Raw genomic sequence first — 25,832 nt, 5'->3', positions numbered from 1 at the left:
ATTAATTAGCACTCCTTCTTTTCAGCTTAAAGGAGTCCCTTTAACATTTCTTATAAGGCCGGTATTGTGGTCATGAACTCTTTCAGCTTTTGCTTGTCAGGAAAACCATTTATCTCTCCTTCAATTTTGAATGCTAACTCTCCTGGGTGGAGTCTTCTTGGTTGGAAAATGTTCCCTTTCAGCACTTTGAATATATCACGTCACTCTCTTTGGCCTGCCAAAGTTTCTGCTGGAAAATCTGCTGATAGCCTTATGGGGGTTCACTTGTATATAAGTTGTTTTCTCTTGCCATTTTCCATATTTTCTTCTTATTTTTAACTTCTGATGTTTTAATTATAATGTATTTTGGTGTGGATCTCTTTGGGTCCTGTTTGGGACTCTCTGGGCTTCCTGGATCAGGATGTCTGTTTCCTTCCTCATGTTAGGAAAGTTTCCCGCCACTTTTAATTAATTAATTAATTGATTAAAGATTTTATTATTTATGTATTCAAGAGAGAAATCCCAGGACCCCAAGATCATGACCTGAGCCAAAGTCAGATGCTTAATCGACTGAGCCACCCAGGTGCCTTTATTTATTTACTTGGTGGGGAGGGACAGAGAGAGTCTTAAGCTGACTCTACACCGAGCACAGAACCTGAGGCAGGGTTCGATCCCATATCCCAGAGATCATGACCCAAGCCAAAACCAAGAACTGGAGGTTTAACTGACTGTGCCACGCCGGTGTTCTTCTGCCATTGTTTTTAAAATAAGATTTCTAAATCTCTCGCTTTCCCTGCTCTGTCTGGGAGCCCTGTGATGTGAGTGTTAGTCCATTTGATATTGTCCCATAGGTCTCTTAACTTATCTTCACTTTTAAAAATTCTTTTTTCTTTTTGCTGCTCTGTTTGGGTGAGTTCCATTGCCTTGTCTTCAAGCTGACAGATCCTCTCTTCTCCTTCATCTCATCAGCTGTTGACCTCCTAACTGTCTTTTTCAGTTCAGTTATTGTAGTCTTCACTCTGACTTCTGCTTGGTACCTTCATGTGTTTTCTAAATCTTTGTTCAAGTTCTTGCTGTGTTCATTCATTCTTCTCCCCAGTCTGGGGAGCATCTTTATGACCATTACTTTGAATTTGTTTTCAGGTAAATTACTTATTTTCATTTCATGAAGGTTTTTTCCTGAGGTTTTATCTTATTCTTTCCTTTGGCACATATTCCTCACTTTCTTCATTTAGCTCGACTCTCTGTGTTGGTTTCTGTAGTTGAAACAAACGCCTCTTCTGGCCTTGAAGGAGTGGCCTATATAGAAGGTGAACCTGGTCATTCAACCCTGTCCCAGTTCTTTGTTGTTTCTCAAACCTCTGTGCATGTCCAAGTAGCCTGTTATATTTTTAATAGCATCTGGTAGGTGAGGATGTGCCAAGACCTGCCAGTATACGTAAGGGAGGATTTAGTACCTGGATTCAGGGTGTTTGGTAGCCAGGTAGCTACCCTCAGGTAGCAGCTTTTATCTTTCATTCATTCATTCATTCAAAGTAGGCTCAGCATGGGGCTGGAACTCACAATCCCAAGATCAAGAGTCCTACTGACAGGAGTCAGCCACATGCCCCCAGGTGGCACCTTTTGAAAGCGTGCTAACACGGGAGCGCCTGGGTGGCTCAGCCGGCTGAGCATCTGACTCTTGGTTTCAAGTCAGGTCATGATCTTGGGGTCATGAGATTGGGCCCCAGAGATTCTGTCTCTCTCTCCCCTCTGCTCCTCTCCTCCTCCTGTTCTCTCTCTAAAATAAATCATTAAATCTTAAAAATATAAAAGCGTGCTAAATATACACAGTCCCGTGGGGCCACAAGAGAACGCCCTGCTGCCCTGTGATCTGGCAGTATCCCCTGGGCAGCAGCTGCAAAAAACCGTGACTCCAGACCAGTGTATAAGCCCTTTCCTGGGAGATACTGGCCAACAGAAGCAGGGCAGAGGGAGAGCACCACGATGGCGTCCACAGCCTGTGTTTGTTGAGAGCTTCCATGGTCCCCTAGGTGTACGCCGAACCTGAAGCCTGCCCTTTAGGGCAAAGCTCTGGGAGCGGCAAAGAGGCCGCCTTCACAAAAAGACTTCACAGAGAGGTGGGGCTGTGTGTCTGTCTGTCTCAGTATTCTCTCTGGGCAGTGCCGTGGGGGTGGCAGCCTGCCAAGAGCGTCTCTTCAATTGCTGCAGTCCCATGGGACCCAGGAATGCAACACCCTCCAGCCCTCCCCAGCGACCTCCAGAGCTGTATCACCAAGGGGCGTCCTCTGGGCCCAGCTGCAAAAACTGGGGCACCAGATATAAAAAACGGCACCAGTCACATGTAAAGCCGCCTTCCAGGAGACCCTGATCCTCTGGAGTGTGAAAGAGGCAGAAAGCAAGGAGAGTGCCTACTCTGTAGGTCTCTGGAAAAGTTCATGGTCCCTCGATGAGAGTTTAACTATAAATGTGCTCCGCAGGCCGGAGCCAGTGGGCCTCCTTCGCAGAGGGACGGAGCTCCTGGGTCTCCGTTGCCTCTTGCTGTGCTCTGGGGGTGGTAGCTGTTTGCACACTCTTTCTCCGGGGGATACAGTCCTGTGGGACCCACTGGCACAAGCCCCACTGGCCACCAGGACGAGGTGGTGAAGAGCTGTCCCTTGTCAGCAGCTGTAAAAGTCAGGGTGACAGACGGGGTGTGAGCTCCTTTTCGTGTAGCACCAATTGGTTCAGTCCCGTGGAACCAGCGCAAGCCCCACTGGCCTTTAGAGCCGGGCAGGCAAGAAGCATCCCCCGGGGAGGCAGCCACAAAATCAGGAGACCAGATGCATGTTCACGTGGCCATACCGGGGCTCTGGGTCACGGCAACGGGAGAGCTCGACGCTGGCGCCCGGCAGGCTCCCTCCCTGGAGAGAATTCCCGTAGATGCCAGGTGTGCGGGTTACATCGGATGCCTCTCCCTCGGGCCAGTGTTTTCAGCTGGGGAGGCTTCCTCACTTTCAGTCCGGGGGATGCGCCCCTTCTGAGCCGGGCTGGGTACGTCTGCGTGCCTACGCCCTGTTAAGAGCCGTCTTCCCGTTCGTTACAGTCTCGCAGGTCTCAGGACGGGAGCCCTCTTGGTTTTCAAAGTGAGATGTTTTGGGGGCTCATTTCTTACTTGCAGGTTCTAAATGTTAAGGTGGTCGAGGAGTTTGAACCCTTTGCTCCTTGAGGGGCAGCCCTGGGTTTTGAGTTTTCTCTTGGTTTTGGGTCGCTCTGCGGGGGTGGGGTTTCTGGCCTGTCCTGCCTGCCAGATATGGTGTTTTCTCATTTGCCTGATGTGTAGTCCTAACTCTACCAGCCTTTAGATTTTTGAAGGAGGAAATGGTCCCGTCTGTAGTTGTAGGCTCAGGGTGTCTGTGGGAGGAGGGGAGTTCCGGGTCTTCCTCCGTCAGTACCTTGAGCCACCAGGCACCCATGCGTCACTGTCTCGAGCTAGAACCTCACGGTGTAAACTTTTGATACTATTTTTGTTTCTTTTTATTTTATGATCCACAATGTCTATATGGAATTGGGCAAAAGTTTTTTCTCCAAGTCAGGGTCTCTCAACCCCTGACACTGGGGCTGGATAATTCTTTGTTATGGGACCCCGTCCTATGGGTTGTAAATCTTTTGGCAGCATTTCTGGCCTCTATCCACGATGCCTGTAGCACCCACCCAAAACTCTCCAGACAGAGTCAGATGTGCCTTAAGGGACTGCGCTGTTCTCCTCACCCCTGCCCCTGGAGTGTCACTACTGTCAGTCTTATAGACTGCAGCTTCCCAAACCGTGTGCCCTGGAACCTGCAGGGATGTTGTGAGGACGCAGATGCTGGTGCAGCAGTGGGAGGCCGGCTCGAGATTCCGCGTTTCTAACAGGTGCTCAGGGATGCGAATGCCACTGTTCCAAGCTCTGCACTGAACCGCACGCTTGTAGACGTCCGCTCATTCATATCAATTGTGTGAATTTTCAAGAGGATCCGATGGCAATAATTACAGAAATAGTAGTGAACTTTGAGTGAACTGTAGCCCAACAATGTAAGACCGATGGAAACTCAGAGAACAATCTCCGTCCCTCCATCCCCACAAATCACAGCTTTCTTTCCTTTTCTGCATGCCCTTTCAGCCCTAGCGTTCATTTACAATCCAACAACTCTAAGGGTGATGTTTGCCAGAATCTTAGCAAGTTCACCCAGACGGTCACGAACGGAGGCAACCTTGTGTCCCACTGGGTGTTTTGAGTTAGGGTGCTGTTCTAGCTCCGGCGAGCCCTCTTGGCCTGTTGAGAGGTTAATGGTATCAAATTCAGACTGCGAGCTCTGATCTGCTGACGCTCAATCTCTTTTGTGTGTGAAGGTGCCCCTTCTCCTTGAGAACTATTGACTGGACCTAAATTCAGCACTGCCGGAGGTCGTTTTCTTACTACAGGTGTTCGTGAGTCCCGGAAATAGGTTAGGTTAGGGTTATTAAAGCTTACCCCCTTACAGAGAAATGTTGTCCTATACTTCTGTTCTCAGAATCAATAGAACATGTAATGAAAATCCTGGAGTGAAAAAAATCCCCTGCATTTCATCCGGAACCCTTAGAATAGTGATCGGTAAGCAGACTCATTGGTCACATTGAGACTGTTGGATACAGAACACATTTCTTCTCCTCTGCAAAATAATTGATCACGTTCAGTGCTTGATCGTGCTGTTGCTTAAAATAACCCTCTGAGAATGGCTGCGGAGAAGATTCTTTTGAAAAACGGAATACCAGTCACTTTCTGCTGAATTAAACAATACCAGGAGACTTGGAAGAGTGGATTGACTGCCCCAGTAATGCCCCCACAGACTGGGGACGCATAACACATTGTAGGGCACTTCCACAAGCCTCGTTGAGGGCATTCTCTTAATTCATCCTTGTGGCAGCCGGTGAGGAAGAAAGGGGGGCTCTAGGCAGTACCTGGCAAAATTTAAAACATGTATACCCTTGACTCAGCAGTTCTAGGTCAGTGGCATAGAAATCCTTGTGTAAGTGTGGAAAATAGATGTGGAGGGATGCTAACACAGCATTTTCCCCATGGTAGCCTGGTTAGAAATAACCCAGGGTTGAAGGCTGTGTGACTGCCCATCAACGGTAAAAGCTTACACTATAATAGACTCATAACTCAGGCCACTTTGCACCATGTGAAGGAAGAGTGGGGAAGGACAGGCTTATACTGACGTATAGCATTGCGTGCAAACAGCGGTCACAGAACTTACAAAGAGGAAGACATTTGCTCTTCGTGTGTGTGTATTTAAAAATGTCTATGCATTGAACCTCACAGCGGTTACCTTTGGAGGAAGGGAGAGGGGAAGGAGAATTCCTACTCGTGATGTGCTTCTGGTTTGAATCCTGGCCATGATCATGTATTACTTTTGTAATTTAAGTATTATTTTGAGAAAAAACAAAAATGATCCTGGGTCCTAGTTCTACCGCTGCTACACAGGATAGACCACTGGTTCTCAGCCTGGGGTAGTTTTGCAACCCCCCTCCCACCCCCCATGCTGGGCCTTTGGCAACAACTGGAGACATGTTTGGCTGTGACATCGTGCAGAGAAGCCAGGGAGGCTGCCAAACCTGTAGTGCACAGGACAGCCCCCGTGACAAAGACCGAGCCCCAAATGCCCATGTTGCGGGTCAGACTCCAGAGCTGCCGCCATGGTCAAATAGGCAGATTGTGCACCTGACGGTATTGGGGACTGCTGTTCAGCGTGAGGTGTTCTCTGCACACCTCAAGCCTCACAATTGTGATATAAGGGAAAGTAAATATGGACATGTGTACCCCAGGAAGCAGGCACTGGTGCTTTCTCCTGTACTGTTAGCGCCCAGCAGGGACGCTGGCACATTAAACAGCCACTCGATGTTGGCTGAGCGAGTGAAGGAATTTAACTAGATACCCCACATTAGGCTCTAATATACCCAGGTTGGGGCAGATGCTGAAGATTTAAGAATTTGCTTAAATCTTAAATCTTAAATTTAGATAAAAACTAGAATTATGGCAGATGTTGTCTGTTAATTTGTCTTAAGATGAGAATTGACAAAAGACTGCTAATACTTGTCATTTGTTTTAGAACGCCTTTGGTTCACTTTTTGATAAGAAAATCCTTATCTTTTTGATAGGAAAATCCTGTTTCTTCCTGGAGGAATGCCAGGAAAGGACCCTATTACATCTTATCTTCCTAGATAACATTTTTAAAATCCTTAGCTATCTTTTTGGCTGCGTACTGACTTTAGTGGAGAAGACCTTAAAAAAAAAATCTTACTTACTTTTAATATTTAAAATTTATTTTTAAATAATTCTCATACCCAACGTGGGGCTTGAACTCACAACCCTGAGATCAAGAGTTGCATGCCCTATGGACTGAGCCAGCCAGGTGCCCCTTAAAAAAACATTTTAAATGACTGTTGGCACTGTGTGACCTCGCAAAATAACGTACATTGTGTTTCACTTTATCCGTGTAGCAGCGAGACAGCAAAGCTGAAGGTATTCTTTTTATTAATGTTTTATAATGGAAAAACTCAAATATACATAAAATATTTAAGAATAATGAGTTGATGAGTCTTTTTGCCATACACTTCACAATTTTAGACATTTTGCCAAAAGATACCCTTATTCATATAGATTAGAAGTTGTGGCGTGTGAGGGCTAACAGCTGGTTCGTGCCAGTGCTCAGGTTAAGGCTCTCAGCTTTGTGGCTCGTGTCTTATTCATTGTCCTAAACATTGAGGACCAAGGTTACATTTCTTGGAAAATGTATGTGGTTTCACTCAGTGACTTGTGAAAGTGAAGGTTTTTCGTAACACATTCTCCTAATTCCTCCCAACGTGAGACAATTCTGGAGCAATGATGTTCAGAGTTAAACAGAATTTGTAAAACCCAAATTTAAATCCTTCAAAATGTTCTTGGCATTACCCGTATTTGTACCTTTTAGGTATTCAGGTTTCCCCCCCCCTCGCTAGTTGTATCTTTACTTTGGAAGGATTGTCCCATTTGCGTTTTGTCCGGATCTTACCCTATTTTTAGAAAAGGCTCCACTGCTTTGCTCCCTTTGTTTTACTGAGATACTTTTCACAGGTTGATTTTCTAATTATTACTATTAGCTTTAGAGGATACAGACTTGAGGAAAGCTTCTAATTGAGCTGTCATTGCGCTGTGTCGTGAGCACCCCATGCGACAGACCCCTCGCTCGGCCTGCTGTTGCCGGGTTCCACCGCCTAGAGTCCTCTGCAGGGAGATGCCCTTTGTGGGGCTGTTGGGGAAGTTTTAGGCGAAACCAGTCGATGTGCAGGCAGTGGTTGTGGGATCTCTAACTTCAAGAGGCTGTGTCTAGTGACTTTAGTCCTTAGGAGTAAATTCTTGCAGCCCTGTGACAGTGTCTTCACAACCGGTGACAAAATTCTGAATTGTTAGAGATAAATGGGACTTGTCGCATGGTGCTGGCGCATTTGTTCCTTCATATACTCAACACACCGAGCCCCGCCTGGGTGCCAGTGTGTTGTTAGGTGCCGGGGTTACGTGAATAAGACACCCCCTGCCTTTGGTCTACACCACAGTGGGGAAGAGAGACCTGGATCCAATAGAGCCAAGATTGTACCATTGCACTGCAGGTAAGGAACACGGTTTATACAGAGGAACCCAGTGGAGACTTTGGGGGGTGGGGAAGAACCTTGAGGAAGTGATGCCTGAGCTGGGATCTGAGGCTGAGCAGGAGGAGGGGAGGTGAGGAGGGGAGACCATCTCCGGCAGGGTAGAGGAGCACTCCTTGTTGGAAAGAACTGTGCGGTGGGCTTGAGAAGCTGAGCTATCAGTATGGCTGGAGCAGAGAGCAAAGCGGACAGTCACACCAGAAGAAGCTGGGCAGTATTTGACCTTAAGGATTTGGTCTGTCTTCAACAAGGAGAGCTATAGAGGAGTTTTAAGCAAGGGGGTACCACCGGATCTGTGTTTGGAGAGATCGCGTGGGTATCCGCACAGAGAACCAACCGGGAGGGAACTGAGAAGCCACGAGGAGCCTGCTTAGGGCAGTAGGCTTGCTCTCACCCTGATGAGAGGAGCGGACAGCTCGTGCCACGTTGGCAGTCTTGGGGTAGGACATGGATCGGTTTGGAAGTATTTAGAGGTAAGCCCAACGGTTTCCTGATGGATTGGATGTGCGGGTGAGGGAGAAGGGGATGTGAAAGATGACTCTTAGGTTTCAAAATTGTAACGAGGCACATGGTGGACCCACTCACTGCAGTGGGCAGTACTGTCAGGGACAATTATGGTGACGGTCACGAGTTTGGTTTTGTCTGCGTGGAGTTTGTGGTCCTTTTACCACGTCCGCATTTCACAGAGACCAGATAATTGTGGCCAACGGAGGTTATCAGGTGATTGAGTGGTGCCGAGCTCTCAGATGAAGGTTCTCACCTTTGCAGTGTCTTCTCTCATCACCGTGCTGGGTTACACGTCTTTGAAACTACGTGTGGTTGCCCTAAGTGACTTGAATGGGAAATGTTCCTTGTCGCTGAGAGATGGGACCTTTGGGTGTGAACAAGAGGCGGGGGCTGTGTGGGAGATTTGGATACCCCATGACCAGTCTTTCCTTAGGTTCACTTTAGTTGCAGTGCCCTTGGAAATGACCTTTTGGAGATTCTCTGGGATAAACACATGGAGAACCAGAACAGAATTTCTAGGATCTCCATTGCTGAGTGCAATTTTACAAGCCTCCTAAAAAATTTCTAAAAGTGGTTGTTGGGTACCTTGACACGGAAAATCTCTGTGAAGGTAGAGGTTGGATGTGTCTGTGCCAGCGGTTTTGAAAGACCGTCTGTGGGACTGGTGTTTCTGAAAGCGTGTTCTGAAAACTTCAAGTGTCTCTGAGATCTGTAGGTGGCCAGCTGGAATTACATTGTTTTGCATACCGTTTGCGAACTAGAAATGTAAGATTAGTTATGTTTTTCTCCCTCTTTGGAAGTCCCATTGTGTTCTTAATATTTACCTTTAAAGGAATGTGCTCGGAATGAATCGAGTGTCTTAGCTGACATGTTAACGGTACGGAGTTCAGCTAGATGTCACGTGATTTAAGGGTTATTATTGACATTGGCTTATTTTACTTTTTTATTACTGTCATGTTGCTTATATCCCATTCTATAAAAAAGACCTGTGGCTAAAAGAGTGAAAATGACTAGTAATGTACAATTCAGAATTTTGCCATAAATATAGTGCACATACGCAGTCTGAGTCTGTGTGTTTCCGATACATCAGTCTGCAAAGACGGCGGCATCACGCGTGCTCCCACAGATGGAAAGCAAAACCATGATTACCTGGGAATCAGGTTTCACCCTCTCAGGAATCCGTTTTCCAGTGCCTGGGGTTATTTTATTGTGAGACTTCGTCAAATAATGGCAGCCCAGAACACACTTGTGACATTTTCAAAAGACAGTGGCCTCTGGTGAATCAATTATTTCCTCGAATAAACATAATACTTCATAGTATGAAATTTATAAATTTTGTTACCAAAGTCAGAGAGAGACCAAGATGCCAGAGACATCAGTCGAAGTCAAATTAATTCTACGCGACAACATTGGGTTTAAGGTCTGCTGCAGGTAAGAATTCGCAAATCCAGGAACAAAATTATTCTGTGTGAAGAGAAAGCAGAGGTGACTAATAACAAAATTCTTTCATCAAATGACGTGTTGGATGTCGTATAGCACGCCACGTGGGAACGGTTCCTGTCGTGTGTGGGTTCCGGTATTTTGCTTTTTGGTTCGACAAAACCATGAACGTACGGCACGAGTCGTCCTCTGGCTTCCTCGTGGGACATTTTGTTATCAGGAAGAAGAGCTGTTGTTTTAGTTTGGATTGTTTTGTGAGTTCTGGCGTGGACTGGAAGAGCTTGTCGAGAGCAGCTCTGTGGGCCGTGGCGGGGGGCATTGCTGGGCGAGTCATTGGGGCGGCCCCGGGGTGCCCACACACCGTCCCACTCGCAGGTAGCCCCTGCTGGAGACCATGTGCTTCCCGGATGGGTCAGCGCGGGACAGAGTGCGGAGCTGAGAATAAGAGCGCGTCACGGGCACGAGCTGTGTCCCTCGGCCGCCGCAGGACGAAACGGGCACGGGGGTTTAGCCTGTGCTTCTCCACCCCGAGACACCCTGATGCTCCAGGGGGCAGGTGCTCACCCCAGTTCTTCAACTTGGGGGATTTGAGAGGAACGTTTCCTTGTGACACTGACAATGCCATTTTCTGACTTGAGGTGTTTGCCGGTAGCCGAGCTCACTGGCCCAGTCGTATCTTGAATAGGCAGAGCTGGGCATTTGAGGGGCAGAGTGTGCTCTTCCCCCTTGACAAAAAGGAGTCAAGGTCAGAAAAGGAGGGAGACAGAAGAGATGGGGAGGGGAAATACACCGAATTTAAACAGTAGTTCTCAAACGGCCACACTCTCCAGATAAGCTACGAGTTTCTTAAACTTGTCCACACCTTGATATGTGCTCTCCATGCAGGCCAAGTGCTCATTTTCGGTAAATGTTAGAAATTATTTATTAGGATAAAAGCGAAATAGGGTTTTTACTGAAGAATTGCACCTTAGTAATGAGCTGATGGCGTGATCATCTCGCACATCCAGCTTTTTGCTTTGCCACATACAATCATACAGCTAAGTAAATTCAATCATGGATTGTTTTACAAAAATAGGATTTTTTTGTAGTTTCTTTTTTTCCTTTACTAGTACCACATGGAAATCCCTATAAGCTTTTGGTTGTGTCTCGTCAGGTTTTATTTATTTATTTGATGTGACTTATTACAAACTTCTTTTTTTGTTGTTTGAAAGTGTAGATGTCTTTTGTGTGGGTGATAGTTTCAATTAGAGTTTTTAAAAAATAATTTTTTAAAAGATTTTATGTATTTATTTGACAGACAGAGATCACAAGGAGGCAGAGAGGCAGGCAGAGAGAGAGAGGGGGAAGCAGGCTCCCCGCTGAGCAGAGAGCCCGATGTGGGGCTCGATCCCAGGACCCTGGGATCATGACCTGAGCCCAAGGCAGCTGTTTGACTGACTGAGCCACCCAGTCGTCCCCATGATAACCATTTTAAGTGTGTGGTTCAGTAGTGAGTGTTGCGTGTACTCACGTAGTTGTGTCACATGCCTCCTGGCACTTTTTTTTATCTTACACTGAAGCTCTCTGCCCGCAGAACAGGAACTCTCCCGCCGCCCCCCTCCTTGCCCCAGTCACCACATTCTACTTCCTGCCTCTGTGAGTTGACCACTCGAGATACCGCGACTGAGTAGAATCATGCAGTGTTTGTCTTTTTGTGACTGGCCTATTTCCCTGAGCACAGTGTCCTCAGGCCCCGTCCACGTTGTCGCACGTGTCGGAATGTCCTTCCTGTTTGAGGCTGAGTGAGATTCCAGGCCACGCATCCCCCGTTCTGTGCATCTGTTCATCTGCAGGGGGACATCTGAGTCACTTCCACGTCTTGGCTGTTGAGAATGATGCTGCTGTACACGTGGGTGTGCAAACACATCTCCAGACCCTGCTCTCCCTTCTTCGGGGTGTGTGCCCAGAAGTGGGACTTGTGGATGATATCATGATTCTGTTTTTAATTTTTTGGGAAAACTCTGTACTGTTTTCCACATCGCTGCAACATTTCACCTTCCCTCGACAGGGTACAAGGGCTCCAACTTCTCCACATTCCCTCCAACACATTTTCAGGTTGTTTACTTTTCACTAGTAGCCATCCTAACGGGTGTGGGTGATACCTGGTGATTTTGATTCGCGTTTGTCTGATGATCAGTGATGGTGAGAGTCCTCTCACATGCTTGTTGCCATTTTAATGTCATCTTTGGAGAAATGTCTATTCAAATGTCTGTTTGCTCATATTTTAAAAATTGGGTTATTTGGTTTTTGTTGCTGTTGAATCGTAGGAGTTTTCTATTTTAGATATTAACCCCTTATGGGACATGTGATATGTACATATTTTCTCCCATTCCCTAGGTTGCCTTTTCTCTCTCTTGATTGTGTCCTCTGATGTTTAATTTCTAAAATTTAAAAAAGGTATTTATTTTTATTGAATGACATGTACCATTTTATCGAAAGGTATTTATTTTTATTGAATGACATGTACCGTTGCATAAGTTGAAGGTGTGCAGCATGATACTTTGAGGCATTTCTATATGGTAATGGGGTTGCCATTGTAGCAGTGAGGCTCACGTCACATAATTACTGGGCGGTGCTGTTTTCTCTAAGCTTCACACTGTGCTTCGGATCTGCATGGCTTACTTACTGCTTGTTACAAGTGTGTCCCCTTGGGCACTAGCAGCTTTACCCCCCACCCATGCAGACAAGTTTTTGAATTGGAGGTATTCCCATCTGTCCATTTCTGATTTTGTTGCTCATGTTTTTGTTGTCATAAAACCAAGAAGTCATCACAGAGCACAGTGTCAGGAAGGTTTTCTCCTGTGTCTTCTTCCCAGGGCTGTCCAGTTTGAGTTCTCACATTTGAATCTTTAATCCATTTTTGAGTTGATTTTTGTATATGGCATGGGGGAGGGTTAGGGGTCAACTTCTCTTGCGTGTGGATATCCTGTTTTCCCAACACTGTTTGTTGAAGAAACTGGCCTTTCCCCGTCGAGTGGTCTTGGCACCTCTGTACACCATATAGTGACTGTGTCATGGGTGTCAGGGATGTGACCCACTCTCTTTGGCTCTGTGGTTCCAGATATGTGCTACAGTGTGTACGGAGGCCACCGTCCTTACCAGGGTGCCCTAACGTGTTGGTGCCTGTATTGTTATGGGAGTTGGGTGTGGGGTTGCCGGACCAAGGGAATATATACTTTTTGATAAATTTTGCAAGGGTACAATATGACAAGGGTTTTTTTAAAAAAGGCAGCAATACTTTACGTCTCTGCTCCCCGCGTTTGAGAGCAGTAGGGTTCTTCTTCGTCATATCCTGGGGCTGCAGGCTTCAGGAAGGCCTCTCCCTGGTGGGATCATATCTGTGACGAGGAAAAGAGATGTTTCTTTCTATCAGTACATATGTTAGTGCTTAACATTTAAACACATAAAGACTCCCCTCCTCTCCCTTTCCATGACCTCCAGAAACTTACTGAGTGGCAGAGTTCTGCTAACCTGCGCTTATCCTACGGAGGTGGAATCAGTTGATGAGGAAAAACCCGGGCTTTGGAGATTAATCTGGCTTCAAAGCCCGGTGCCAGGTCGGCCTCCCAGCTTTTTGCTGTGTGATCCTGGGCCGATGAGAGCCTCTCACACTCTAGCCTCTTCACTTGTGAAAGATGCCTGTGCATTTGCCGCTGACGCCGCCAAACGGTGCGGCGACTGTTCAGTCCTCACACGCGGTCCCCGATCGCTCGGGCTGCGGAACGACATACGGCCGCCGGGGTGGCTTGGCAACAACAGACTCTTGGGAGGCTGGAGGTCCGAGACGAGGGTCCACCGTAGCTGGGAAGGGCCCTCTTCCAGGCCTGGTCTCCCCACGTGGCAGAAGCAGCTGGGGGCTCTGTCCGCTTCTTCATAAGGCGCTAGCTCGGTGCGTGAGCGGCCCGCTCTCATGCGCTCAGGACCGAGGCCTCCCTACTGATCCCATCACCTAGGGGGGTTAGGATCTCAGCATGAATTTTAGGGGCACCAACATTTACACCGTAGCCAATGTCATTTTCTATTTATCAAGATAGTTCTCAAAAACAGACTGTTTAAGACGCAACTGTGGCGACAGTAGAAAGATGAGTGGTTGCCGGGGTCGCGGTGGGCGGGGAGCCACGAAGGGCCACAGCCCCGAGCGTGCTGAAGGCAGTGAGACCCCTGAGGACGGTCCCGAGCTGGTGGGTACGCGTCCTTACACATTTGTCCATACAGAGAATACTTTATGCCAGGGTGAAACGTAGTGTAAATTATGGACTTTGGGTCCATCCGCGGTCACCAGTGTACCGCTGTCATCGGGGCTGTCGATGGGGCACAGGGAGTCTATAGAAAATCTCTATACCTTCCCCTCAAGTTTGCTGTGAACCTTGAACTGCTCTACAAAATAGTCTCTTAAAAGTGGTTTTTACATTATTTTTATGATCATCGTGGTAGGTCTAGTTAATATCTTTACCACATATACTCACAGTTTTCTTCTTCTTTAAATTCTTTTTCTTCTGATGAGAACTTATAAGATCTACTTTCTTAGCAACTTTCAAATATTCAGCACAGTATTACCCTGTACTCACTTGCTGTGTCTTACGTCACCGCGATGGTTATTTTACGACCCGCGTTTTGGGCCTTTGGATCCCCTTTACCCATTTTGCCCGCCCGTTTCCCTCTTGCCTCTGCCGACCAGCTGCCTGTTCTCCGCGTCTGTGAGATTTTGAAAATAAATATTCCGTATATCAGTGAGATCACTCATGGTCTGTCGTTGACTTAGTATAAATCCCTCCAGGTCCATCCGTGTTGTCACAAACGGCAAGATTTCCTTCTTTTGAGTTGAGCTGGGTTAGTGTCGAGTTAGTGTTTTCATTTTCGTCAGATGAATGCCCGAAGTGCAGTAGCTGGACTGTAGGGTATTTCTACTTTTGATTTCCTGAGGGTCCCCCATGCTGTTCTCCACAGTGGCTGCAACAGTGCACGAGGGTTCCCCTTTCTCCACATCCTTGCCAACACTCGTTTTTTCTTGACTTCTTTTTGTAAGAGCCATTCTGATGGGTGTGAGGTGACGCCTCAGTGTGGTTTCCACTTGCTGGTCCCTGATCATCGGTGACGTTGAACATCTTCTCATGTGCCTGTTGGCCATCTGTATGTCTTCTTTGGGAAAAAATCTGTTCCTATTCTCTGTCCATTTAAAATTGGGTTGTTTTGCTAGTGAGTTGTAGGAGTTCCTTATATATTTTGGATATTAACCCCTTATCAGATATATGATGTGCAGACATTTTCTCCCATTCAGTAGTTGTCTTTTCATTCTCTTAAAAAGATATATTTATAGGGGCGCCATATGACTCACCTATTTAAAGTGCATGATCCCGAGAATTTTAGTATATTCAGGCTAGTGCTGCTGTCACTGATAATGGTATTTGAACACTATCTCCCTCCTCCCCCACACCGCGCTCTCCCTAGGCAATCACCAATCTACCTTACTCTGTCTCTAGATTTGCCTGTTCTGGAGAGTTCACGGAAGTGGAATCATAGAATCTTTGGGACTGGCTTCTTTACATAGCGTATTATTGAAAAGGTTCATCCACGTTCTAACCTGCAGCATTCATTCATTCATTCATTCATTCTAGTGGCGAATTAATATTCCTTTGGGTATTCCACATTTCATCTCTCCATTTATCCTTTGATGGGCATCTGGGCGGTTTCTACCTTTTGGCTGCTGTGAACACTCGTGTGCAAGTTTTGTGTGGACGGCTATTTGCATTTCTCTTGGGTGTGTACCGAGAATGGAATTACCAGGACTGTCACAGCCTGTAGTTAACTCTCTGAGGAACGGGCAGAGGTTTTCCAAGGCAGCCACACCACTTTCCATTCCCGCCAGGAGTGTACGCGGGTCCCGGTTTCTCCACATCCTTTCCAACGCTCGTTATCTTTGATTTTGATTATAGGCATCTCCCTGGGTGTGGAATGGTAACTCATTGTAGGTTTTAAAAAAATATATATTTTAATTATTTATAAGTAGTCTCTACAGCCAACTTGGGGCTTGAATTCATGACCCCAAGGTCAAGGGTCACAGGTCCCACCGACAGCCAGCCAGGTGCCTTCATTGTAGTTTTGGTTGGCATTTTTCTGCTGGATAAAGGTGTTGAATATGTTTTCAGACACTGGTTGGCTCTTCTTCTTCAGAGAAATGTTCAGATCCCTTACCCATTTTAAAATTGGGTTATTGGGTCTTTTTATGATTGACTTGTAAAGGTCATTTGTGTATTCTAGATATACGCCCCTTGTCAGATAAATGATCTGCAAACGTTTTCTCCCAGGTCCCTCTTTTTTTAAGTCAGCAAGGGAAGAAAATTAAAACATATTAAGTTACTATCATGATCAGCATTATACTGGGCTGAGAAGGGCTGTAGAAGTTGCTGAAGCGTAGAAGTGATTTCTGTCTTCTAGAGGGTTAGGTTTCTTTGGAGACCCCAGACTTACATGACAACACTGGAAAGCAACACAGAACAGTGCATGTTAAATAGCACACAATCTCAGTAAAAATGGCATGAAAGAAAGGATGAGAAATAAATGCCCTGGGATTCCAAGGAACTGAGGTTGAAAGCAACTGATTTAAATTATTTATTTTGAGTAGAAATACACGAGGAAATGTTAACTATTCAGGGCAACTTCTAAAAAAGAATATTCTGGTTTGATCAGCTTCCAGAGAGTTTCATAGAATCATGTATACCGTGGTCAGTCTTCCTGGTGGGCCGTCCGTGTTTTCCCTGTGCTCCCAGTACTGGGCACGCGGCCGGAACCGTTTGTTGAAGGAACGAGCACACGCCAGCAGGGCTGGAGTGCTCAGGGCATGTGGCACTGAATGAGCCCTTCCCTAAAGCTGGCACAGGTGCCAATGTTAGGGCGGAAAGAGAAGAGGTGGAGGGGCCCTGGGTGCCCCTCAGGGCTCTTCCCCGAACCAGCTCAGCCGCGGCGGCCTTTCCAGTCCTACAGCGTCATTGTGAAGTGAGGGGAATGCACTGGGTCTTCTCCTCTAAACATTCTGAGGTTTATGAGCAGCACAAACTTGACACATTTAGAACCAGCTAAAAATTCTCTAAGTAGAATGTGAATGCATGATTAAGGTTTTGTGCTAAAATAGCACTGACAGGGGTGCCTGGGTGGGTTAAATCCTCTGCCTTCGGCTCAGGTCATGATCTCAGGCTCTCTGCTCAGCGGGGAGCCCGTTTCCCACCCACCCCCGCCTGTCTCTCTGCCTGCTTGTGATCTCTGTCAAATAAATAAAATGAATCTCTCTGTCAAATAAATAAATAAAATCTTTAAAAAAATAGCACTGACTTTAGCACCTCCCATTTCTATACAATTGTGTCAAGGAGATGGTATTTCTGATATTGGATGTACTATGAAGATATTTACAAGGTAGTATCTTTTTTAAAAATACATTTTTAAAAAGATTTTATTTATTTATTTGACAGAGAGAGAGAGACAGTGAGAGAGGGAACACAAGCAGGGGGAGCGGCAGGCGGAGGGTGAGGGAGGAAGCAGACTTCCCGCCAAGCAGGGAGCCCAACGCTGGGGCTCAATCCCAGGACCCTGGGATCATGACCTGAGCCGAAGGTAGACCTTCAACTGACTGAGCCACCCAGGCGTTCCTACAAGGCAGTATCTTAAGGGTTATCATTAAGTAGAATGTTAGAATTAATTTATCAACTTATTTATACTCTGTCTACTTTCTTTCAAACAAGATTTGAGATGGCAATTCAAGCTAGTATCTTTTTCCCTAAGGCAAAAGGTTCTTAGAGGCTATTAAAATACATTTTGTTTGTTATTTTTATTTTTTAAACAAACTTTTGGTATTTCGGAGGCTAAGATTTTAAACAGGATTAGGAGAGGAGAAATAGTTTGGTAATGCTATTTTAACATGAAGCTCTGAAATTAACGGCTTTTAAACATGAAAGCTCTAATTTTCTGTCAGACCGTTTAGGTCGGAGAAGGACCTGCGTGCGTGCTTAATGATGAATAAGCCAGTGATGGTTTGGTTCAATTAAATGCTTTTTTCTTTGTAAAATTGTGAGTCCTAGTAAATGTCATGCTTGAATTTCACACCTTTGACATATCCATAACAGAGACTCTGACCTATATAACACCGGAATCTCTCATTTCTTCAGAGAGGCTTAGTTAAACTCAGTAGAAATAGAAACATGACCGTGACCCATAAATCTAACCAGTCTGTGGCTACAGCATCGAAAATCTTTAAAATATTGTTTCTCTCTCTTTCCTTTCTCCCTCTCTCTCTCTTTTTTAAAGTGTTAGGCCGAAAGGTAATTTTATATAAACGTATAGCAAACAAAGTATGACAAATCTGAAATATTCATTCAATGTTTGTATGTTTTATATTAAAATCATGTAAGTTAAAACTTGTTTATTTTACATTTACGGTTGATATAAATAAACTTCAAAGTATCCATTTTCTAGGTTTCAAATTTTATGACAAGCAACCCCTTTAGCTCCAGTAACTTATTTAAAAGCTTAAAAGCTTTGTTAAAATACTCTGTATTAAGTAGTGAGTGTTTCCTAGGGAACTCAGCATATTTCCACATGAGTAATCTGATTTAACTAGAAATGTATCTGAACCACAGTGTCCTTTATTGATCATAAACATCTGTATTAATATTTTCTTGTAAAAGCTCTGTTAACAGTCTAAATGATAGGTTGGTTCCTTGATAAAGCCGAATGTTCTTTGAAGTAGGGGTGTTTGGTGGGAGACAAGCGAATACACTAACTTTTAAACATTTTTATACAGGATTAGCTGAACCATCCTTTGTTGCGAAACATGAAGACAGTTTGTTTAAGGATTTGTTTCAAGACTACGAAAGATGGGTCCGTCCCGTGGAGCACCTGAACGACAAAATAAAAATAAAGTTTGGCCTTGCGATATCTCAGTTAGTGGATGTGGTAGGTGTGCATATCACGACATACTTCATTTCATATGGGCTTCCTGAGGGCATTGTGGGGGCCCAGGCACCGTGTGAGGCCGCGGGGGTGGCAAAGGTGGACGAGATTGTCATTCTCCTGAAGGAACTCAGCAGGGAGAAAGAACTAGTACGCGAGAGGCCTAGGAATGCACTTTCTCTAATACCGTATGGTTTAGAAGTCATTTATTGGTCATTTTAATGGGCCTGTTTTTAATAAGTTCAAGGATAGTAAACCTTTTATATGGGAGATTCTCATTACATTTGTTTAAAAATACGATTTTAAAAAGTCAACATTTTAAAGAGGAGAAAGTCCAAGAGTAGAGTTGTAGATTTGGGGGACCAGAAGGTATCTCAGCAGATCATTGTTTCCGTATCACACTTTTATTAAAACCTATCCGAGACTTTCCCATAAGACGCCCAGGGAGTATCCGTTCCATTGTAACTTGTTCTTACTGTCGGGAGATCCTTTCTACTTAAAGGACAAAGTTCACGCTGATTTTTAAATTTGTTTCTTCTTGTTCTGATCATGTCAATCAATAATTATTTCCCTGCTGTGTTCCCAGAATAGTCCGTGTGTGTGTGTGCGTGAGAGAAAGAATGTACACCAACATTTATAGGTGCGCCTTTATTTCCTAATTAGAGAAGCAATGCATAATTTTTGTTGAGAGTTTGGAAAGTGCAAACAAATACAAACGAGGAAATAAAAACTGACTGTGATTCTAAGACCCAGAGATGACCAGTGGTAACATTTTGCTCTATTTCTTGCAAGTTTTCCCTGTGTGTATGTTTTAAAATTGGGCTATTTTGACATGAAGAAGGCTTCTTTTCCTCCTGTTTTTTTTTTCCTCAAAATTTTATTACTTATTTATTTATTTTAAGGATTTTGTTTATTTATTTGACAGAGAGACAGTGAGAGAGGGAACTCAAACATGGGGAGAGTGGGGGCGAAGCAGACTTCCTGCTGAGCAGGGAGCCCCATGTGGGGCTTGATCCCAGGACCCCTGGATCATGACCTGAGCTGAAGGCAGACATCTAACTGACTGAGCCACCCAGGTGCCCCACAGGGTACACATTTTTAAGTCTGTTGATATATGTCCTTTAATTACCTCCAGAAAGATCAGAGAATATGGACTGTGTTGTGTGCTTGGCCCGCTGCTTGGGGATTTTAAATATAAATACAACAGAGAAGTAGGAAGGTGAGTGGGGCTTGCTCTCAAAGACCTTTCTTTCTAGTTGGGACTGTGAGCAAGTAAGTGGAGTCACTATAGGACACAGCATTACTGGCCACAAAAATCTGGGAACTCAGGTTTTGATCAGATTTTCAAAGAAAGCAGGATAGAGGAGGGGGCACTGGGGCCGGCCTTGTGGTAAGTGCAGGATTGCACATGCAGAGAGGAAAGTAACAAGGAACAGTGTGATCACAGGCTCAGAAGTGACCAGGAGCCTTTTTGTCCAGCTATTGAGATCAAAGGGTTAATGCTGGGAGCCACCCTGGGATGGCCTGATGGGTCTTGGGGTTGCCTACACGCCACCGCGCTGTGCCCCCTGCCATTTTTCTGTTGCCTCTTGGAACAAGTCGCTCATCCTTCAAGGCCAAATTTATCTGACGCGTGGTGGAATCTTTCCAGGGTTCCTAAGACAGTCTCCTCTGTTGGCATCGCCCTCTGCTCTTGACAAGTGGCCATCACGGTGGCTGGCGCTCGTGCGCTCTGGGCGGGTGCCCTCAAAGCCGGCTGAGCTTCATTCCTTGGCTTCGTCCCAGAGCCCAGCACAGTGCCTGGCGCATGGTAAGGGCTGCGTGGATGACAGATGTGACGGCCGCAGGTGTGGTCGAAGCTGTGCTTTCGGGAGAGCCGTAGGATGGTTAAATATGTGGTCTTGAGGAATGAAGGCAACGAGAAGCTTAGGAGGCCCGTGGAGGCCAGGTGGCAGGAGTCACCGGACTGGAGCACCGAGTAGTGCGGGAGGTGGCAGGTTTTGAGGTCCACATGGTGACGGGAGAAGAACAGGTGTGAAAGGCTGAATCCGTCGCTCTGTGGTAGGCAGAGGAGATGACATGTCCCACTCCGATAGCAGGTGCTTGTGGTTGTTCAAAAGAAAATGTTCCCGAGGCCCTTGGGAACTCAAGCTCGGCTCTGTGAGGAGACAGGAGGCTTAGGGGCAGCAGGGACAGCCTGGCCCAGGGCCGAGTGTTGAAATTGAGGGACTGATGCGTGTTCAAGCGAGCAGGGGAAGCCGGAAGGGCCGTCCTTGAGGAACACCTGTAGGAGGCGATGGAAGAAAGGATGAGCCAAGCAAGGAAGTTGGGGAAGGGCTGTCTCCTGAGAGAAGAGCCCAGAACACGTAAGGTCAGTGATGACGATGACAAGAAGGAAGGAGGACAGGGGCTGGGGGAGGTGTGGTGAGGACATGGAGCACAGACGTCCCTGTCATCGCTGAGCTCTGTCCCCCTCAGTCTGTGGTCATGTTTGGGGGCTCCTCCCAGAAGTTCGCTCAGATTCCTGCCTTTCCCATGGGTTCTCGCTCACTCACTCTTTCTGAAATCTCCGTGTTGGCTTGCTTGTCAGTTGCTAATTTACAGTCAGGTTAAAACACTATTGCCACACCAAGGAAGTAGAAACAAACATCAGAAGCTATTATCAACAGTTATATGCCAATAAGCTAAGCAACCTAGATGAAATGGATGCATTCCTGGAAAACTATAAACTCCCAAAATTGAACCAGGAAGAAATTGACAACCTGAATAGACCTATATCTAGTAACGAGATTGAAGCAGTGATCAAAAACCTCCCAAAAAACAAGAGCCCAGGACCTGACGGATTCCCTGGGGAATTCTATCAAACTTTCAAAGAAGAAATAATACCTACTCTCCTGAAGCTGTTTCAAAAAATTGAAGCAGAAGGAAAACTTCCAGACTCTTTTTATGAAGCCAGCATTACCCTGATCCCCAAACCAGGCAAAGATCCTACCAAAAAGGAGAATTTCAGACCGATATCACTGATGAATATGGATGCTAAGATTCTCAACAAGATCCTAGCAAACAGGATCCAACAGCACATTAAAAAGATTATCCACCATGACCAGGTGGGATTCATCCCTGGGTTACAAGGATGGTTCAACATTCGCAAATCAATCAATGTGATAGAACAAATCAATAAGAGAAGAGAGAAGAACCACATGATCCTCTCAATTGATGCAGAAAAAGCTTTTGACAAAATCCAGCATCTGTTCCTGATTAAAACGCTTCAAAGTATAGGGATAGAGGGAACATTCCTGAACTTCACCAAATCTATCTATGAAAAACCCACAGCAAATATCATCCTCAATGGGAAAAAGCTTGCAGCCTTCCCATTGAGATCAGGAACACGACAAGGATGCCCACTCTCACCACTCTTGTTCAACGTAGTATTAGAAGTCCTAGCAACAGCAATCAGACAACAAAGAGAAATAAAAGGTATCCAAATTGGCGAGGAAGAAGTCAAACTCTCTCTCTTCGCAGATGACATAATTCTTTATATGGAAAACCCGAAAGACTCCACCCCCAAACTACTAGAACTCATACAGCAATTCAGTAATGTAGCAGGATACAAAGTCAATGTCCAGAAATCAGTGGCTTTCTTATACACTAACAATGAAAATACAGAAAGGCAAATTAGAGAATCGATTCCATTTACTATAGCACCAAAAACCATAAGATACCTCAGAATAAACCTAACCAAAGAGGTTAAAGATCTGTACTCGAGGAACTACAGAACATTCCTAAAAGAAATTGAAGAAGACACAAAAAGATGGAAGACCATTCCATGCTCTTGGATCGGAAGAATAAACATCGTTAAAATGTCTATACTGCCCAGAGCAATCTATACTTTTAATGCCATTCCGATCAAAATTCCACCAGTATTTTTCAAAGAGCTGGAGCAAATAATACTAAAATTTGTATGGAATCAGAAGAGACCCCAAATTGCTAAGGAAATGTTGAAAAACAAAAATAAAACTGGCGGCATCACGTTACCTGATTTCAAGCTTTACTGTAAAGCTGTGATCACCAAGACAACATGGTACTGGCATAAAATCAGACACATGGACCAGTGGAACAGAGTAGAGAGCCCAGATATGGACCCTCAACTCTATGGTCAAATCATCTTTGACAAAACAGGAAAAAATATCCAGTGGAAAAAAGACAGTCTCTTCAATAAATGGTGCTGGGAAAACTGGACAGCTATATGTAGAAGAATGAAACTTGACCATTCTCTTACACCGTACACAAAGATAAACTCAAAATGGATAAAAGACCTCAACGTGAGACAGGAATCCATCAGAATCCTCGAGGAGAACATAGGGAGTAACCTCTTTGATATCAGCCACAGCAACTTCTTTCAAGATATGTCTCCAAAGGCAAAGGAAACAAAGGCAAAGATGAACTTTTGGGACTTCATCAAGATCAAAAGCTTCTGCATAGCAAAAGAAACAGTCGTCAAAACAAAGAGGCAACCCACGGAATGGGAGAAGATATTTGCAAATGACAGTACAGATAAAAGGTTGATATCCAGGATCTATAAAGAACTCCTCAAACTCAACACACACAAAACAGATAATCATATTAAAAAATGGGCAGAAGATATGAACAGACACTTCTCCAAGGAAGACATACAAATGGCTACCAGACACATGAAAAAATGTTCATCATCACTAGCCATCAGGGAGATTCAAATCAAAACCACATTGAGATACCACCTTACACCAGTTAGAATGGCCAAAATTAGCAAAACAGGAAACAACGTGTGTTGGAGAGGATGTGGAGAAAGGGGAACCCTCTTACACTGTTGGTGGGAATGCAAACTGGTGCAGCCACTTTGGAGAACAGTGTGGAGATTCCTCAGGAAATTAAAAATAGATCTTCCCTATGACCTTGCAATTGCACTGCTGGGTATTTACCCCAAAGATACAGATGTAGTGAAAAGAAGGGCCATCTGTACCCCAATGTTTATAGCAGCAATGGCCACAGTCGCCAAACTGTGGAAAGAACCAAGATGCCCTTCAACGGATGAATGGATAAGGAAGATGTGGTCCATATACACTATGGAGTATGATGCCTCCATCAGAAAGGACGAATACCCAACTTTTGTAGCAACATGGACAGGACTGGAAGATATTATGCTGAGTGAAATAAGTCAAACAGAGAAAGTCAAGTATCATATGGTTTCACTTATTGGTGGAGCATAACAAATAATATAGAGGACAAGGGTAGATGGAGAGGAGAAGGGAGTTGAGGGAAATTGGAAGGGGAGGTGAACCATGAGAGACTATGGACTCTGAAAAACAACCTGAGGGTTTTGAAGGGGCAGGGTGGGAGGGTGGGGGAACCAGGTGGTGGGTATTAGGGAGGGCACAGATTGCATGGAGCACTGGGTGTGGTGAAAAAACAATGAATACTGTTACGCTGAAAATAAATAAAAAATTTAATTAAAAAAAAAACAAACACTATTGCCCCTGAGGGGCGTGGGTGGGGGGCTCAGTCATTAAGCGTCTGCCTTCGGCTCAGGTCATGATCCCGGGGTCCTGGCATCGAGCCCCGCATCGGGCTCCCTACTCGCTGGGAAGCCTGCTTCTCCCTCTCCCACTCCCACTGCTTGTGTTCTCTCGCTGGGTCTCTCTCTGTCAAATAAATAAAATCTTAAAAAAAAAAAACAAACCCAAAAAACTATTGCCCCTGAAACTTTTCTGTTCAACTTATGTGTAGTTATATTTCTCTGCTAATGAGCACTTGTGTCCTGGTGACAAGGACACGTGCGCTTGTCCTTGCTTGGGTTTGTGTCTCTTACATCCTGCATAGTGCTGAGCACAGGAGAGATGCTTGGGAGACAACTAGGTCCCCTTAAGTTGGGCTGTACAGCCGCATTTGGGGCTAGTTGTGAACTTAGGTATTATTCCTGTATCTATATTGAAGATATGAGGTATTGACTGGGTCCTAGCCCATAGTGCAAAATTTATGTGTGTTCACATTTTTCTGGGGAAAAGGTCTATAATTTTCATTAGATTCTCAAAGATGACCTATTGCTTTATAGGGTCATAGGTAATAGGTTTACCGGAACTTCCCTAATTGTTAATGCTTCTGGTTAGAACTTTGGGCGCAGAGACCAGCCCTTACTCTGGATGCTGTATGACTCTGGGGCACATGGGGGAGCTGGTAGGGTAGGGTTTAAACTCAGGAGCTTTGAATTCTAACATCAATTCTCCCACTGGTTGGTGGTATTTAGGCAAGTGGCCTCACCGGGCTGGTTTCTGTACTTGCAGAATGAATGGGTTACGGTAGATGAAATCTCTAGGTCCTTGCTGGCTCGTGTGCTTTAATCAAGGACAACTGCCCTTTGGAACAGGAGTGCAGGAGGGATGGCCTTGCTGTGTTTCCTGGTAGCTGTTCCCATGGGAGGGACTTCACCGCTGTCTTTGTCCCAAGGGAGGTGCCTCCTCCATCCCCTCCGCTCTCCCGGGTGCTCACCTGCTGTTGGAATGAGTGCCCTCCAGGCACCTGAACCATTTAAAACCCTGTCCCCTCTCCCCAGCCCACGGATGGCCTCTTACCGTGTGGGTCTCTGCACTTGGTGTTATTTCCCGCACACTGTGGCCCAGGATCACAATGGTCTCGTACGGGCCCAGTCGGCTCCATGATGTTTCCATAAATGTAAGGGGAGAAATGTCACTTTAATTGGGTCTTGAGAATTCAGTGAAACGCTGGTCTCAGCAAAGAAACAACATCAGGGAGGTGTGAATGGCGAGTATTGAAGAACTCAGTTCTCTAGCAAAGCCGGTTTTAAGAGCTTGTGAGTTCGCATGCAGGGCAGCGAGCGCAGTCTTCGTGGCAGCGCCTCGGAGGTTCAGAGCTGTGCTCAGTGGAGACACAAAACTACCTTCCCTGCATCGTGGCACTTCCCAGATCACCGTGTGCTTTATCAATAATTCACCGTCAGCTTCTTCCTTTCTTAGCACTTAGGACATAAAGTCATGCTGTGCCCGTTCCTTGGACTGTGTCTCAGCTTTGAGGTCACAGCGTAGTTGAGCCTGTGTGTTCGATCGGAGGTGCCAGGGGTGTGCTCCACGGCAGTGTACCTGACATACAGAGCACCCTCAGGGGAATGACGTGCAGTTAGGCTGAAAAAGGATCCTGCCCTTCCAGAGAATGGCATCGATGAGCAGGATGTAGGGACTGTACAGGCAGGA

General features: G+C 45.6%; 1 protein-coding gene across 1 annotated transcript in view; it reads left to right on the top strand.

The window, feature by feature from the left end:
* CHRNA5 (cholinergic receptor nicotinic alpha 5 subunit) overlaps positions 1-25,832 on the top strand; it is a gene marked incomplete at its 5' end in the record, with an annotated part of 41,474 nt that overhangs the window by 8,971 nt on the left and 6,671 nt on the right. Inside the window, one exon of the mRNA XM_080808828.1 lies at positions 18,443-18,594. Within this exon, the coding sequence (XP_080664954.1) occupies positions 18,443-18,594 (152 nt within the window). The remainder of the gene's footprint in view (positions 1-18,442; positions 18,595-25,832) is intronic.

This window comes from Martes martes, assembly GCF_963455335.1.
Source record: "Martes martes genome assembly, chromosome: 7".
NCBI lineage: Eukaryota > Metazoa > Chordata > Mammalia > Carnivora > Mustelidae > Martes > Martes martes.
This window is presented reverse-complemented; position numbering and strand designations above follow the sequence as displayed.